This window comes from Anolis carolinensis, chromosome 4 (genome assembly GCF_035594765.1).
Source record: "Anolis carolinensis isolate JA03-04 chromosome 4, rAnoCar3.1.pri, whole genome shotgun sequence".
Classification (NCBI taxonomy): Eukaryota; Metazoa; Chordata; class Lepidosauria; order Squamata; family Dactyloidae; genus Anolis; species Anolis carolinensis.
In genome coordinates this window covers 140794344-140811079 of record NC_085844.1, presented here as the reverse complement: position 1 = coordinate 140811079, position 16736 = coordinate 140794344, and the positions used below count along the sequence as shown (strand labels likewise).

Here is a 16736-nt window from a genome sequence, read left to right as displayed (position 1 = left end):
GTCTGCAAGGACGTTGCCCAGGGGGATGCCTGGATGTTTTGATGTTTTACCATCCTTGTAGGAGGCTTCTCTCATTTCCCCGCATGGAGCTGGAGCTGAAAGAGGGAGCTCATCCGCGCTCTCCCCGGGTGGGATTTGAACCTAGCAGCTTTCAGGTCAGCAACCCAACCTTCAAGTCACGAGGCTTTTATCCCCTAGGCCATCGGAGGCTCCTGGTTAATACAGTTTAAGGCTATGTTAAGGTGGCCTTGGCAAGCATTAACCGAAATCAGTTCCATGCATCATTTAGCTGCCACAGGGGGATTTCTAAGGCTTCTTTGTGTAAGTGGAAAAACAGAGTGGGGATGCCTGATAGCACATGACTGAGCCACCCATTGTATGTGCACTTTATTGCCGCCTTCAGAGGAAGCTGCTTCCATCAGAGACAATCTCTGTCTTAGGACATAAATCCTCTAAGCCAAGGTACTATAGCCCAATGGTTAGAATTCCCTGTACTTTTCAAGTGACCTGTCCCCCTGGACTTTCACATCAAGGACATATCAGAATAAGGGAACCACACACAGAACCAGCTTCTGCCAAAATATGTGTATCAGAAAAACCTGCACAATGATACTAGCAGTCTTTCTTCTGTAGAAAAGCCTGGTAAGATTGCAACCTAAAGATTCTCATCTCTTGAAAGACAAGGAACCTTGCTTTGCCAAACTTATAATGATTTCCAAGACTAGGACTCGTATCTCATATTGTCTAAGTTGCAATTCACTTTTTACCCATAGATAGATTGTGTTTTATACTAAATTGAGCAGCAGCTAGCCAGATCGCATCTCAAAATACCTTGTTTTTTATGTATAGTGTAAAAGTACATTTTTACACTATACATGTGTCCTGAACAATATTTGAGAAATAGAAGCCAATTGAATCCTGCATTGGAAGTGTATAGATGTTTTCTGGTCAGAGTTACTCCTTTTTTACTTAATGCTGTAGATGGCTCTCAAAAGAGCAAGGAAGTAATCAGAAAAGAACACCCATCCTACTTGTCACAGTTGTCACTAACTGCAACACCCCAAGCTACCTTCTGGTGGGTCCTCTGGCTGCATCAGCCAGAGCATTGCCTTGTTAAGGAGGCTGGGATTATTTGGGCAGGGAGGCCTTCCCAAACCACCCACAGGGTAGGTTCGGATATTGTAATGGTGACAGGCATGACACAGAGGGAGGAGATGACGAGACTATCATCCCACTTCCCTGGATTGCCTAAGCTTGGGGAATCTGGATGGGTTGCTGGTTCCTGTTAGAAACTGGCCTAGCTGTCTTGACAGGTCCTAACTCAGGAAAGAAACTGAATCTTGGTGCACGATTTAGGTTTTTCCTGGAGTTAGTCACCTGGAGCAAAAGCTCATTAAGGCAGCCTTCCTCCAGGTTAAGCCTGATCAGCCTTGAGTAGCACTACACCACCTTGGGAGGGAAAGGGGAAATTCATTCATACACACAGACCTAAGTGGTCAGTGTAGATCTTCACTTAATCACACTTAAATTCTAATGTGAATTTTTCAATTTGGGCAAGTAGAGGAAAATCCAAGCAGAGCTGTTGATCTTATTTCTCCCATTTCCCGTGGATACAGGATTGCTCTGTAATATCCTTGATCACCTGATGCTTGATTGTTAGCACCAAGTAAACTGTGCTAGAGGGGGTTGGAACCACAAACAAAAAAACCTACCCCATTTTCTCATGGTGTCCAATCTTATCACATTCAGGAAGTGAACCTTGGGAAGGGCTACTGCTGAAGATATTAAGAAATGGCAAATATCTAAAAGAGAAATGCTCTTTTAGGGAGCTATCTCAGTTACTAGCAATTTTATTTATTGTTGCTAATATATACCACCATCCAGAAAATGTCTTTTTTAAAAAAAATCCCTTGATTTAAAAGAGGACATGTTTTAAACACTTGCTTATCAGTATCATCGCGCGTACTGCTGTCAGTCATCTAGCAGAATTCTGTCTGGTCAAATAGGCAGAAACTCTCCAGGGTTTTCCTCAGCTTCCTCCCATTAAATCTTTATATGGAAATTTATTCTGGAACCTTTTGGAAACATCATTAGTCTCTGCATTATCAGTACAGTTTGTGTTCTGTGTCACTAAGCTATACTTCTTACTTAGTTAAAATGAGAAATTTATGAAGTATGAACCTTGTGGATACATGATTAAATAAGCTGCTCAATTTCTATCTGGAAATAAAATGTGTACCAGGAGAGTATGAACAGCCCAATGAGATCATGGCTCGTCCATTTTTATTTTGGGAGGGAAAATTAGACAGATCTGTGGTGACTAGGCCTTTTTACTCCAGTCTACTATTACGTGGTCCCTGGCGGTTCTTGGTGACTCGGTTCCCCTGGTATGCAAGTGCTGAGATCTGCTCACCTGACTACCAGAGAATTACTATCATCCTACTGATAATATACTCTCTGGCCAAGCCAGAAGTGATGCTCTCCATGGAGGAAGCCCTGGCAAGGTCAATACACAATCCCAGAAGTCTAATTTACTTGTTCCCATGGGTGTCACTGGCTATGACATGCCAGTAGATAAATTTTATTTTATTTTATTTCAGACACAGATAGTAGGTTACTGATAGCAAGCAACTCTCATACTCCAGGCTTTCCTGGTTAGATATCGTCTTGCTTTAGAAGGTACATGAATATGACGTACTAGATTTTCATTTTCAAAATGAAGTACATGCTGCTGACTTTTAATGTCTTGAATTATGAATGTCTTTTTCATACCTTTCCTAACAAACTGCTGTTAATGTTTAGTTATTGCCCATGTGGATTTGTAATCTATTTTATCGTTTGTTCTTCTAATCTATGGTAGGGTCTCTCTGAATACCAAAATGAAATAAAAATTTGGATGGTCCATTGCACCTAGGTCAGAAGAGATTAGGGAACCCTGTGGTTCATTCTTTCTTTTTAATCAGCTAATGTGTTCCATATGAGCAGTTAATAATTTCAGAGCAGAAATATGGCAATTGTAATTCAGTACACATTTTCATTCCACTCAGATCAATAGCAATTCATCACTGTGATAGGACAATACTTAATAAACTCCATTCAGCTCCTTTTCTTTTTTCATTTGTCTTTTTTGTTTATTTTTTCGGCATTGCCTGCATGTTTCTACAATGTAAAATTGTGAATATTTTTATTTTGGTGCTAAGTCACAAATAGCAGAAACATTAATAAAGATGCATTTTTATACTCTACATATAGCAGTGCAACAAGAAAGTTTCAGCTTCACTAATGTGGATTTTGAAGTCATCCGGAGTGATTGCAAACCGCCCATGGCCACGGATCATGTTGACTTTGATAACAACGGCAATAATATTAACAATGGCTGTGTTCAATATGGTAGGTTTAATGTTGTTCTTTCTATTACTAGTTTTTCTTCTCTTCCAATGTATTTATCTAACAAGTTTGGTGATGGGAAGATTTTGGTGGTACAGTCATTCAAAAGAATCCCAGTCCAGAAACTTTGAAAAAGTACCATAATGATAGAATTACCTTTATCATCACAATTAGAAATGTTTACACTACTTTATAATTTAAATCTTTTTTTTCTTTTTGTAAATTAATATTAGCTGGATTTTTTAAACAATTATTTTAAACTGCCTCGAATCCCATTGCTGATCAACCAAAGGAAGACTGAGATCAATCACAAGATATGAGACAGAATAAGGACAACTAAACTTGAAGGCTGACTAAAAGATGCATGGCTCTGAAAAGAGACTCACCCCCCTTCTATACTGCCATATAATCCAGATTATCAAAGCGGATAACTCACACTGTCTGCTTTAAACAGGATTATATGAGTCTACACTGCCATATAATCCAGTTCAAGGCAGATAATCTGGAATTTTTATGGCAGTGTAGATGGTGCTTCAGAGACCAACCCCCAGAACAGTCAGTTTTCCCCACCCTCGATCGCATGATACTCAAAGGCAGTTTGAGATTCCCATCCTTTGCCAAATATATGCATTAAGGTGCTCACTGAACTCATCTCTCCACACAATGTCTGCCACAAATAAGAAACCAACATCTGCTTTGTCCCTAACCCCACCAGGCTAACCAAATATTCCCTATCCCTTTTTGTAGAATACAATATCATTAAGAGGAAAATGTATTGACTATTCCCCTGTTTTATATGTTTCTAAATTAGAGGATATTTATATTATTTTCTGAAAGAAAAAAAGATTATCCCTAGCAATACTGGCAAATTAGAAAACAAATACTGTAGTTTGTTTTTTTAAAAATTCAATCAATTGCAGTTTCATTTTGTCAAATATATCCAGTGGGCAAAACAACATTGAAATAAAATAAAAGTAATGACTCAAACATTAGGGCATACAAATTTGTTCAAAAATTAATTTCATGCTACAATCCAATATAGTATTAAACTGGCGAACTAGAATTTGGGAAATCCTGGTTCAGTTCCCCTCTAAGCCAAAAAACAGTCCCAGCTGTACTCTTTAATATGGGATATCCTCTGTTTAATCTTGAAGTGCAGTATCACATCAGGCCCATATAGAACACCCCAATTCCAATACCTTTGATGTGTTGAGCATTTGATCTGCAGCAATTAGGCTGGTACCAGATTCAAATGCTAGGAGGCTACTTGCTGGGATCACAGCTAGTGCAATGTCTCTCTTCCTTCTCCTCCTCTCTGGCTGGCCAGGCAAACAGTCCCAAAGTCATGTTTTTCCATCTGGTAGGAGTGGAAATAATGTGTACAATCCATGCTCACAACAGACTCCCCTTGTGAGATTTAACATGCAGCAAAACGGCTTCAAAATATGTATCAAATGTGTTGTCGAAGGCTTTCATGGCCGGAATCACAGGGTTTTTCCAATATACCTCACAGCCTCTGAGGATGTCTGCCATAGATGTGGGCGAAACGTCAGGAGAGAATGCTTCTGGAACATGGCCATACAGCCCAGAAAAAATGCTGCAAGAGGTCAACCTAATACAAATTTGGCTGGTACCACTTTTCCTACTCTTCGTCTTCAGGCCCAGGTGACTGAAGCAAGTGGCACATGAAGTTAACTTTCTAATTTCCCAGGAGTCTTGAGATCTTGGAAGAGGCTTTTCTCTCACAAGATATTAGGTGGGCCATATAGACAGACCAGTGGTTCTCAGCCTCGGGTCCCCAGATGTTTTTAGCCTTCAACTCCAAGAAATCCTAACAGCTGGTAAACTGGCTGGGATTTCTGGGAGTTGTAGGCCAAAAACATCTGGGAACCCCAGGTTGAGAACCATTGAGATAGACAGACTCTTCAGTAGCAGTTCTGATCTGGACTGACAACAAACAGACTGTCTTGGATTGCTCATTGTAAAATCTTTGTACCTTGACAACCCTACATAAAAATTCACTGTTTGACCATGAGCTAGTTCTTGATCTACCTCATAGAGTTACTGTGAAGATACAGGTGAAGGGAGGAGAGTATGTTGCCTTGACCTCACTGGCGGAAAAGTGCACTAAACTGAAATAAATAAATTACTCATCTGTATTGCAACAGCTACTAGAATGACCTTTGCTCTGTTTAGAAATAATAGTGACTAGGGGTATGTGTCTTTAAGAATGGCACAGATGCAGATTTCTCCAAGTTGTTGCTTCTATTGCTCTGTGGCAATGTTCTTTGACAGGTTCGGGAAACCAAAAAGGAGCATGAGGCAAAAAAAAATTGATGGTGAAAATGGACTGAAGAACAGCTGGGTTTAAACTAATTGACTATTCTGTGACTGTAGGGTTCAAGTAATCGCTCCCTCTTACTCTCTCTTTTTCTCTAAATGAAAAATGCTTAATTTAAAATGTTCAAATATAACACAATATAATCGGACAACACAAAAATAACTTCTCTTACAAAATTTAGCACTATCTAAGGAACAAAATGAACTGCACAGTTCCATTAACTAATAAAAATAAATTAAATTCTATTGCTTACTATTGCGTATGTGAAATGTTCTTGATTTGTTTTGATAAATTCACCTTGTTTTTATTTGTAAAAGGATTTGATATTATAAATTATACCTACTTTATACTAGCAAGATTGCCAAAGGATCGATATCGTGAGCAGTTAGGGAACTCATTTGAGGCCCCTTCTACACTGCCATAAAATCTAGATTAAGAAAGCAGATAATTCACATTATTTGCTTTGAACTGGATTGTGCACTTCCATATAATCCAATTCAAAGCAGATAATCTGAATGTTATTTGGCAATGTAGAAGGGGCCTGAGTTACATGCTCCTTTGTCCCTAATTTTTTACTCTCCCCATGAATAAGTACTATTTACTTGTACATTAATATACATGGGCAGAAGTAACATATTGTTGCAGTGTTGCATGTTGAATATACTTAAATATTAGGAAACAAATATTGCTTGACTTTCAAATGTTTAGAGCAGGGTTGAACTTTAACTAGACTAATGGACAGGATTATATTATGCTGCTCTCCAAAAATCCCAGGCAGACTCATGAGACAGAATTTGAAAATTGGGAGGCATAGACAATCATTTAATGGACAACCTGAAATAGAGGCATTTATATCCTTGCTCGCCACAGGCAAATCTCTGCTATCCAGAGCACCTTTTCCCATTTATAGATAGCTAGACTGTGTTTAAACTGATTTAACAGCAGTGTTTCCTTCTTTAAAGTATTACTAGAAAGAAACGTCTTTGTGCAGAGAAGATAGAAAACTCTATCAGAATAAACAGAGCTCTAACCAGACTATAATTACCATTAAAGCAGAACAAAAATGAAAGATGCTACTGGTGCAAATGCAGTCAGAGAGCAGGTACAAAGCAAATTGGGTACCCACAGAACAAATAGAACTTCTTGCTGCCAATATTTTCTCTTCTGGTGGCAAATAAATTGTACATAAGCTTCTGAGCCAAGATGGAGCTCCTGGTAATAAGCAAGAACACAGCATGCAGACACAGTGGACTTACCAGGAACCTAGTGGGCTAGCATTAGTGGGACACAAATGGATCCAAATTGTATTTTAAGACCAGTGAAAGATGTTTTGTGGATAGTAACTCCTCCACAGCAGTTCCAGAGCCTCATAAACTTGAACACTTAAGAAGAACAGGCCCTTCCACAGAATCCCTCTAGTTGATAACACTAGGACCAAAATGTTATTTACTGCTTATGGTTGTACTAGTAGAAACCTGACCAAAATAATGGAGAAAGAAATCATTCAAAGGATATAATATTGTAATGAGTGACGTTAGTTACTCTCATACAGATTGAGTAGATGCACGTTTAGGGGACAGCAATAAACTACTTGTTTACATTGCATAAATAACTGTGTTTTGTAATAACATACAGAAGATTAGCCTTACAATGGAAGAGGTATCAAAAGTAGGGTAACATGGCTGAAGTAGTGGACCAAAAGATAATTGGTGGAGACATGAACATAGATAATGGCCTCTTGTGCACTAACATATAGCATAACTACACATGTAACAGAATTGTCCTCAGAAAGCTTTTCTACTTAAGTTCATAAAGTTGGAAGAGACCACCAGAGCCATCCAGTCCCTCACACTTCCATGTAGGAATATACAATCACAGTACTCCTAACTGATGGCCATCCAACCCTTTTTAAACGTCTCCAGGGAAGGAGACTCCAATGGAGTATATTTCACTGTCAAACAGCTGTTACTGCCAGGAGGTTCTTCTAATGTTTAGGTGGAATTTCTTTTCCTGCAGTTTGAATCAGTTGGTATATGTCTCTGGAGAAGCAGAAAGCAAGCCAGTGGGGAGGAGCAGAGAGAACATCCATGAGAGTGACATGCATCCCATGATGGTTGGAGGATTCTGAAGGTTGAATCAATGCCAGGCATTTTGGAGTCTTCACTCTGATGGTGTCACACAATGTAGACTGTATCCTCCTAATGATGCCACTGGCAAAAGACAACACTGGCCCTTTCCTCTCTCCATGGAATTACTCCTGACTTATCTACTGGTCATACCAACATCCACAATTTTGATCACAAAATCTGCCCTCAATTTATAAATGAGGTCAACGTATGCAAGGATATTTATGGTATCTGATAGGAAGGAAAGCTTACTGCAGCTTTGCCTAATATAGTCTTTACTTCTATCAGTAAGAGATTTATAAGTGTGCTCTACATTCCATCTGGAGAGATATAGTGTATTTCAAGAGATCATTACCTCAAATTTCATGGAAGATATAGTTCAGTATGTCAGCATAGCACAATTTATGAAACAGTTTCATTACAAGTTGTAGATCAGGATGTCTATCTCTACCCGGTCCTATAGTTGTTGCTGGCATCTATCAGGTATCTGAATTAGGGATAAACTTGGTAGTCTCGGTTTTATTGGCTTAAGAGTTCCGCTTTTTGGCATTGGCTTTCTAACAGCAGCCAGCAGATTTGAGTGGCTCAGCTGTCTGATCTCTGTATCTGCTTCTATTATTTCTCATAGTATTGTTGTTTATTTCTATTCTTTGCTAACTAAAAGAAGTACTATGAGTCAAGGGAACAGGGGTCTGGTGTGCTCACAGAGGATAAGATCACTGCGAATCTCTGTTGGGCACCTCAACTTTACATCAGCATCTCCTTTTTATATATATCCGTGTGCTTGTGTCTAGCACTTGGCTAAAGAATTCAATCCAAAGGTTTTGCTATTCTTGTTATTTTAGTCTTAGCTGTTTCCCTTTGCACCTGTCATTGCTTCTATTTTTGTGGTTGCCCTATATTGGAATTCTGTAATTAATCAAACACTCAGAAGGAAGAGTTTTTATCTGGTCTCTGCCTGTCTGTAACTCCAGACAGTGCAAACTTCTTAATTTATTCTCTGTTGACTACCATGTACATACTGTGAAAAACGCCTGTTCTGTTTTCTTCCAACCCATTCACAGCATGAAATGCAACCAAATGCATACAGCTATGCCAAATTCCCATGTCAGGGTGATATCATGAGGGTGGGGAAAGAATCTCTGGTGAAAGACAGCTATGGAAACTGAATGCAGAGAGAGAAAAACTTGGAAGAATATGGTTTGTTGTAGTTTTCTGTATAGAGATCAAAACATCATGCCTGGTGTTTGCAGGTTACAGTTCAAATTTTCCTTACATTCTTGTTTGCTCTGCTGATGTGGAATCTGGATTCATTTCTGTTCTTTTCCAGATGCTTTCCCAGAAAATACATGTCTGGTTGGCAAAGTAATGCAAGGTTGCAATTAATAGTCTGCCTACCTTGGCTGTGAGCTTAAGAAACATTTTCTGAATGAATAAACACACACTGCACATAGAATGCACCTATCTACCTCTTTGGTTTCAGGGCCACGTCCAGAGTTCCCAAAATCCCATACTTACCTTGAGTCCCTGTCCTTTCCTGTCTTGAAGACCATTTGGGAAGCTTGTCCCAAGATCTCCTTCCCCTCTCTTTTTCTCTGCCACCTTTATACATCCTTCCCCAAAATCATTAATTTCCATACCCTGTTTTCTTCCTCGTATGTTGTTAGAATAGATTACTTCTGTGCCCTTAGACTTCCTGCTAGATTATACAACTGCTGTATATAATTGTGTATAAATTGACCTCATTTATAAATCAAGGGCAGCCTTTGAGGCCAAAATTGTGCATTACAATATGAGCTGTTAATAAGTCAAGGGTTATTCTACAGAGAGGGGAAAGTGCTAGTGCCATGTTAGGGGGATATCTATCCCAGCCACTATCATTTTCCCACCCAAGCATTCAAAAAGGCCTTTTGCTATTCCGTTCAGAGAAAAGTATGGTTCCTTCCTTTTTTTTCATTTTTTTTGTTGAAAAGTCAAGGTGTGATATTAACTCCTATCAAAAAAAGGAACTACCCCCTTCTCTGAGTAGAGCGGCAAAACTGAGATCTTTATACATCCAGGGAGAATCTAAAAGAAGCACCAACCCTCTCGATTATCTGATGCAACACTGCTTCTTGCCTTTTAAAATGTCTTGGTGGAAAAGTGTTGGCAGTGGATACTTGGTGCATTCTGTCATTGGAGTACTGAGAGAATAGAAGAGGTTAGTGCTTTTTAAACATTTCCCCAGGACCACTCGACTCAGCCATTCCACTCAAAGAAGTAAATGGTTTGATTTTTTTTGGAATAAGAGTTAAGGTACAGTATTTACATTGACTCAGGATTTAGGGGTTGATTTTTTTGTACAGTACCCTTCTTCCTACTGTGTCTTTTGATTGCATACAGTACTCTTGCTGCTGCAGTCCCAGCAATATTGACATTTCAATTCTAATTTGATGGAATTTCATGAGAACTGTCTAATGAATGAAATATGTTAGATTTCTTTCTGATACTCTCAGCGTGTTTGATAGAAACCCTCCGTGATTTCATGTTTGTTTTATTGTAGTTTTTCTTGGATGGTGATGATGATATGGTTCACTTCTTCCCTGTTCCTAATTCATCAAATTCAAGTTCTCCTGAAGCAAGTGAGCAGACACTACGATATATTCAAAGCAACTATTTTTTCTTGCCAGTAAGTCTCAATATTTTTAAAATGTATTTATTAATATGCCTCATGGCAGGCATGCTTTCTAGCAAATGGATAATTAAACTCTAAGGCTGGAATGTTGTTGCCACCATCAAAATAGTTACCTCTTTGGTTGGTATAATGGGAACAGTGGTGATGGGCAAGGAAAAGAAAAATCAAACGGCGGCAACAGAAAAAGCTGTTAGCTCCAAGGTTCCTATTTCTGTAATGAATGATATTTGAGAAGAATGGAGCAAGCATGGCCTTGGAGCCAAGGTGTGCTGGAAGGAGTGCCTGGGAAATAATATTTTCTATGAGTCAGGTGATAGTCGCAGCTTCCCCTATCACAGCAAATTGAGGAGGAGGGAGCAGAAATTGAGCTATTTCTCCAGTCACTGCCTTTATTTCCTCTCCTTGCACAGACCTAGAGAAATGGCTACTGCTCACGTTAACTATAATATACAATATACATTAGCCAGTGCACCCAAAGAATTAGGTAGATGGGGGTGTTATAGCTGTCACCATGGGGAGATGGGGCTGTCATTTAGTGTGGCTGCTCAGTGGTGCCAGACCATGTTTAATGCATAAGCTTGAGCTTCTGAGCTAAGATGGAGCTCTTGGTAATAAGCAAGAACACAGCATGCAGACAGAGTTGACATACCAGAAGCCTAGTGGGCTAGAATTGCTTTTGCAGTCAGTGTAAAACTGCCCAGGGACTCTATATCAGACATCCGAAAACTCCGCCCTCCACCTGCTATTTGGGCCTCCAAATCCAACTGTGCCAGCTTGTTCAATGGTTAGGAATTCTGGGAGTTGGAGGGGGCAGAAATTGAGGATGCCTACAATGTAGACTACATGAGAAGTAAGCCTAAATTAGTAACATATTTTGTTTGATCTTTCTCTTCTAGTACTTTATCTACAGCTGTGTTCTGGGCCTGATATCTTGTTCTGTTTTTCTCCGAATAAACCACGAGCTGAAAATGGCAATTATGTTGGTTGCGCTGGTGGTCTATAATGTCATTCTTCTACATACACATGGCTCTGAGCTGGACAACTACAGCAAGTTCCTCTATACAATGGGACCTCAAAAAAGGTAGGTCAGTTCATATACTTCTTGGTAAAAAAGCAACCTTGGATATTATAAGAGACTAGCTTGGGGACCCGGCGGTGCCTGGGTTATTAGAAAAAGTCATTGTTTGTTTGGGATGTTAGGCGATATCACTGATGTTTGGTCCAGATTCATCATTGGCTGGGTTCAGGGCTCTCTGGCTAAGGGTGAACGACAACTCCCATATTCCTGGGGTAGTCTTCCTGAAACCCCTGCCAGTACTCACAGTACTTGCAGTTGGCCATGTTGAGTCTGTGTGCCAGGTTTAGACCAGATCTGATGTCAGCTGGGTTCAGTGCTTTTTGGATGCAGGTGAACTATAACTCCCATAATGAAGGTCCATTCCCACTAACCCCTGCAGTATGTTCAGTTGGTCATGAGGCTTCTCTGTGCCAAGTTTGGTCCTGGTCCATTGTCAGTGGAGGTCACTATCAGTGAAGGTACTGTAAGTCCCATTATCAGTGGCAAGTTTGGTCCAGATACATTGTTGGGTTCAGAGTGTTCTCTCGATGTAGGTCAAGTACAACTCCTGTAAATCATGGTGAATTCTCCCCAGTTGCTGATCAATTCCTCTTTTATCTGTGTGCCATAGGAATGAGTAGGAAAGGGTTAACATAGAGGCAGTGGGTGGGGTCATGCAAATTAAGGAACCCTGGGATGTCCATTCTGGAGGAAAAACAGAACATCTAGGATGAAATTGTCCCTGCATGAAAGCCTTCACTTGGGTGGGGGGCAGAATGGTGTTTGTGGAGGACACAGACAGGGTTTGTGCTTACATGTTCACGGTGCTCACTATAACCTGCATGTCAGTGGAGGACCATTGTCTCCTGTTCAGTGGGAACTATAGCTGTTGGTGGAGGTGGGAGGTAGACTGTGCAAGTGGAAGCCTCCTCCACATACACACATACACATTTTTCACTTTTATTATGTGAATAGATAAAGGTCTGCCTTCATTCCCCTTTTTCTCCCATTTTATCATTTCTGAGAGAAGCAACATTAAATTTTGGGTCTCCACATACACCAGCCACTTAGGAGATGAAGTGAAGAAATCTATAACATGACAGTACGACATTACACCCTCTTTTTGTTAGATATTACAAGGAAGAGAACAGTGGCAATCCCATTTCTTTCCAAAGTGATTGGACAGATGTGATTCTACAGATGTCGACCTGCAATTCTCAGCAGCCAAAAGCTTGTATAGGAAGGTTGAAGAATGCTGGAAGTTAAGATATAATATCATCTAAAGAAGTGGTATTCAACCTGTGGGCCCCCAGGTGTTTTGGCCTACAGCTCCCAGAAATCCCAGCCAGTTTTCCAGCTGTTGGGATTTCTGGGAGTTGAAGGCCAAATCTGGGGACCCACAGGTTGAGAACCACTTATGTAGAGGGCTAGATTAAGTCTGCCCAGTTTTAAAGTATTGTTCACGGATCTGCTGCCATTTCTTAGAAATTAAAAGAATAATAGGGAATGGAGAGAATTCTTCTAACTCTATATATGCAAACACACCATGTAAAAAATACTTTTTAAAAACCTGTAAGATTCATTTTTCTTTACCTGATTTTATTTTGCAATGGGATCTGAGAATCATTTCATATATTCAACTAAAGGGGCCAGTGCATAAATAATGGCCCATGTTTTCTGCTTCTGGTGATTGACCTTCAAAGTCATAAACCTGCATATCTAGTTCTTCATCTTTAATGCCATTATTATCTTGCGCCCTCACTATAATACAATGAAAAAGAGACACCCCCCAACTATTTTTAATGGTCAGATGTCAATTCCCTTGACTGGACTTGGGTGTTAGGAAGAGATGGCTGCATATTGGTTTCTTTGAGAAGGAAGTTTCTTGTAGGGAGCACTACACCAGATAGCTGCCTGAAGTGTTTCAGTTCAGAAGAATGTGTACAACCAGATTCTGCCACACTTTTGACTGAACTTTTGTTTTATGAAGAGATAAATGAGTACTTCAAATGGTCATGCTCAGAAATTGAGGTCCTTTTGCACTGTGCAATTATACATTTGTTTTGGCAGGCCAGGGATCCTGAAAGACTTGAAGACAATGGGCTCTGTGTCTCTCTTCATTTTCTTCATCACATTGCTGGTACTCAGCAGACAGGTAGGATTTTGCATTTTCCCCACCATTTTCCTTATTATTTATGAAAATTGCAGTGAACTTGTTTATGACCCTTGAACTGATCCTGTTTCTCCTTCTTGCAAAATCTACACAGCAACAATTTCCATAATAATTCATATAAAAAACATTTTCTAAATTAAGGAGTTTAATTTAGAAAAGCATCATTTATGGCTGGGTGGGAAGCCCTCGGTGATGCAGAGCATTAAATCTTTGTGCCAGTAGGACTGATGATTTGAAGGTTGGGTTGCTGACTTGAAGGCTGCCAGTTTGAATCCAACCCGGGGACAGCATAGATGAGCTCCCTCTATCAGCTCCAGCTTCATGTGGGGACATGAGGGAAGCCTCCCATAAGGATGGTAAAAACATCTGGGTGTCTCCTGGGCAACGTCCTTGCAGATGGCCAATTCTCTCACACTTGCAGTTTCTTAAGTCTCTCCTGACAAGAAAAAAATGGAAAATAAGTGTCAGCCCTGAAGCAAGTGAGGAAAGAAAGTGGCCCTGATGTAGTCAGGGGAAATGTGCGGCCATCAGTATAATGTCAAGGTGCTGTAGGGTGCTAAGGGGTGAAATTCTTGTTTTGGAACTGCTTTGCTTTGTGTGCCCTTTTAAACATTCAAATTGATGGGTGGCATGAAATAGAATTATTTCTATTTTCTTTTTTCTGTTCTCTCTCCGCTCCATGTCATTCTTACGCCTCTTCTGGAGATTCTTCTTTTTATCCTAACATTTTTCATGCTTCTGCAAAATGAATTCTTCTGCAACAACACTGCTAGGAGGCAAGCTGCTGCTGTCACTCCTAAAATATAGACATGTGTCCTCATTACATTCAGTTGCCTTGGGACTCTTCTTACTGTAAATGTTAAAAAGTGTGGTGGGAAGGGGGCTGAAATGTAACACTGCAAAAATATTGATTACCCTTAATTTTTCATGTGTTCATTGTTTCTTTGTTCTAAATAACCCAACCTAGCAAATGTATCCCAAAACAGGAAAATGGGGAAGTAAAGTAATTCAGGAAGAGAAAAGGGGAGAGAAGAATTAAGCATCCCTACCCTTTTGAACTCATCTGTTCCCAATTACTTACATTTTTTTTTTCAAACTTATATGCCGCCAGTCCCCTAGGGCTCAGGGCGGCTTACAAGAACAGGCTAAAATCTAACAATTTAAAAACACCTTAAAACATCTTAAAAACTTCTTTTAAAAACATCAATAACAGAAATCAAAAGCCTGCTGAAACAGGTGTGTCTTACATGCACACCTTCCACATTAGGGGCCTTCCACATTGTCATGTAAACCAGATTATCAAGGCAGATAATCCACATTATCTGGTTTGAACTGGACTATATGACAATGTGGACTCAGATAATACAGTTCAAAGCTTATCTGATTTGATATTCTGGGTTATATGGCTGTGTAGGTGGGCCCTGAGTCTATACTGCCATATAATCCAGTTCAAAGCAGATTTTGTTTATCGTATCAGGAGTGACTTGAGAAACTGCAAGTTGCTTCTGGTGGTGCAGAATTGGCTGTCTACAAAGAAGTTGCCCAGGGGATGCCTGGATGTTTTATCATCTGTGTGGGAGGTTTCTCTCATGTCCCTGTATGTGAAGCTGGAGCTGACAGACGGGAACTCACCACGCTCCCCAGATTTGAACACTCAACCTTTCGCTGCCAGCAGAAGGGTTTAACCCGTTCCACTTCCAGGGGTTCCTTCAAAGCTGATAATCTGGATTTTATATGGCAATGTAAAAGGGGCCGTAGATGTAATTCTAATAGCAATTCTGGTCTGCTTCAATGGGAGCATAGTGTCCAGAACAAGGGAACTAATGGTATCATTCTATTCTGCTGTAGTCAAAGTTCACATAGAATCCTGTGTCCAGTTCTGTGCACCACAGTTCAAGAAGGATATTGAGAAACTGAAGTATATCAAGAAGAGGGCAACAAGACTACTAGAAGATCTGGAAACAAAGCCCAACAAGGAATTGCTTAAGCATTTGAACATGTTTAGCTGGAAAAAAAATAAGAGAATTGATATGATAGCCAGCTTTAACTAGCATGTAGACAATGGAACAAACATGTCTGGAGACAAAAACAATAGGTTCCAATGAGGAGAAAACTTAAACATTACAAAGAATTTCTGGTGCCACTCAACAGTGGGAAAGACTGTTCTGGAGAGTAGTAAATTATTCTTCTTTAGAGGTTTCAAAGCTGGAGGTTGGATGGCCATTTTAGAGAAGTCCTTTTAGCTATATTTTCCTGCAAGACAGAGGTTGTACTAGATCAGAGATTTTCAACCTGTGGGTTCCCAGGTGTTTTGGCCTACAACTCCCAGAAATCCCAGCCAGTTTACCAGTTGTTAGGATTTCTGGTAGTTGAAGGCCAGAACATCTGGGGACCCACAGGTTGAGAACCACTGTACTAGATAGTCCTTACTGTCCCCTCCAACTCTGTGATTCTGTGAAGACATTGCCCCCTCCCAAGGACTGTCATAGTACTCATATATGTAGCTCAGTCTAAAAATACTGCTTCATTACACATGTGCATATTTTATTCTCTTAAACCATCTGGTAGGACAAGATTCCTATTGTTTCTTTACTTCTGTGTCCTCTTTGTAACAGAATGAATATTACTGTAGGTTAGACTTCCTATGGAAGAACAAATTCAAAAAAGAGCGTGAAGAGATTGAGACCATGGAGAATTTGAATCGGCTGCTTCTGGAGAATGTGCTGCCTGCTCATGTGGCAGAGCATTTTTTGGCAAGGAACTTAAAGAATGAGGTCAGTCTTCCTCACCACATCTTGCTTTCACCTTTCCAAGATAAAACCCAATATGTGATTGCTCATCTTTAGAAGCAATATTGCACAATGGCACAAGACAGTACTGTTGACAGCCTTTGAGAGAAAATTGAGAATTGGCAAAACAGCTTGCCTTCATTTCTAGTTTCAGTTTGCAAGGGAAAACCATGAGAAAAGTAGATTCTG

General features: G+C 40.0%; 1 protein-coding gene across 1 annotated transcript in view; it reads left to right on the top strand.

Moving 5' to 3' along the window:
* Positions 1-16736, top strand: part of adcy2 (adenylate cyclase 2) — a 151331-nt gene that overhangs the window by 117698 nt on the left and 16897 nt on the right. Inside the window, exons 16-20 of the mRNA XM_008109102.2 lie at positions 3253-3390; positions 10397-10522; positions 11425-11609; positions 13656-13740; positions 16374-16532. Of these exons, the coding sequence (XP_008107309.1) occupies positions 3253-3390; positions 10397-10522; positions 11425-11609; positions 13656-13740; positions 16374-16532 (693 nt within the window). The remainder of the gene's footprint in view (positions 1-3252; positions 3391-10396; positions 10523-11424; positions 11610-13655; positions 13741-16373; positions 16533-16736) is intronic.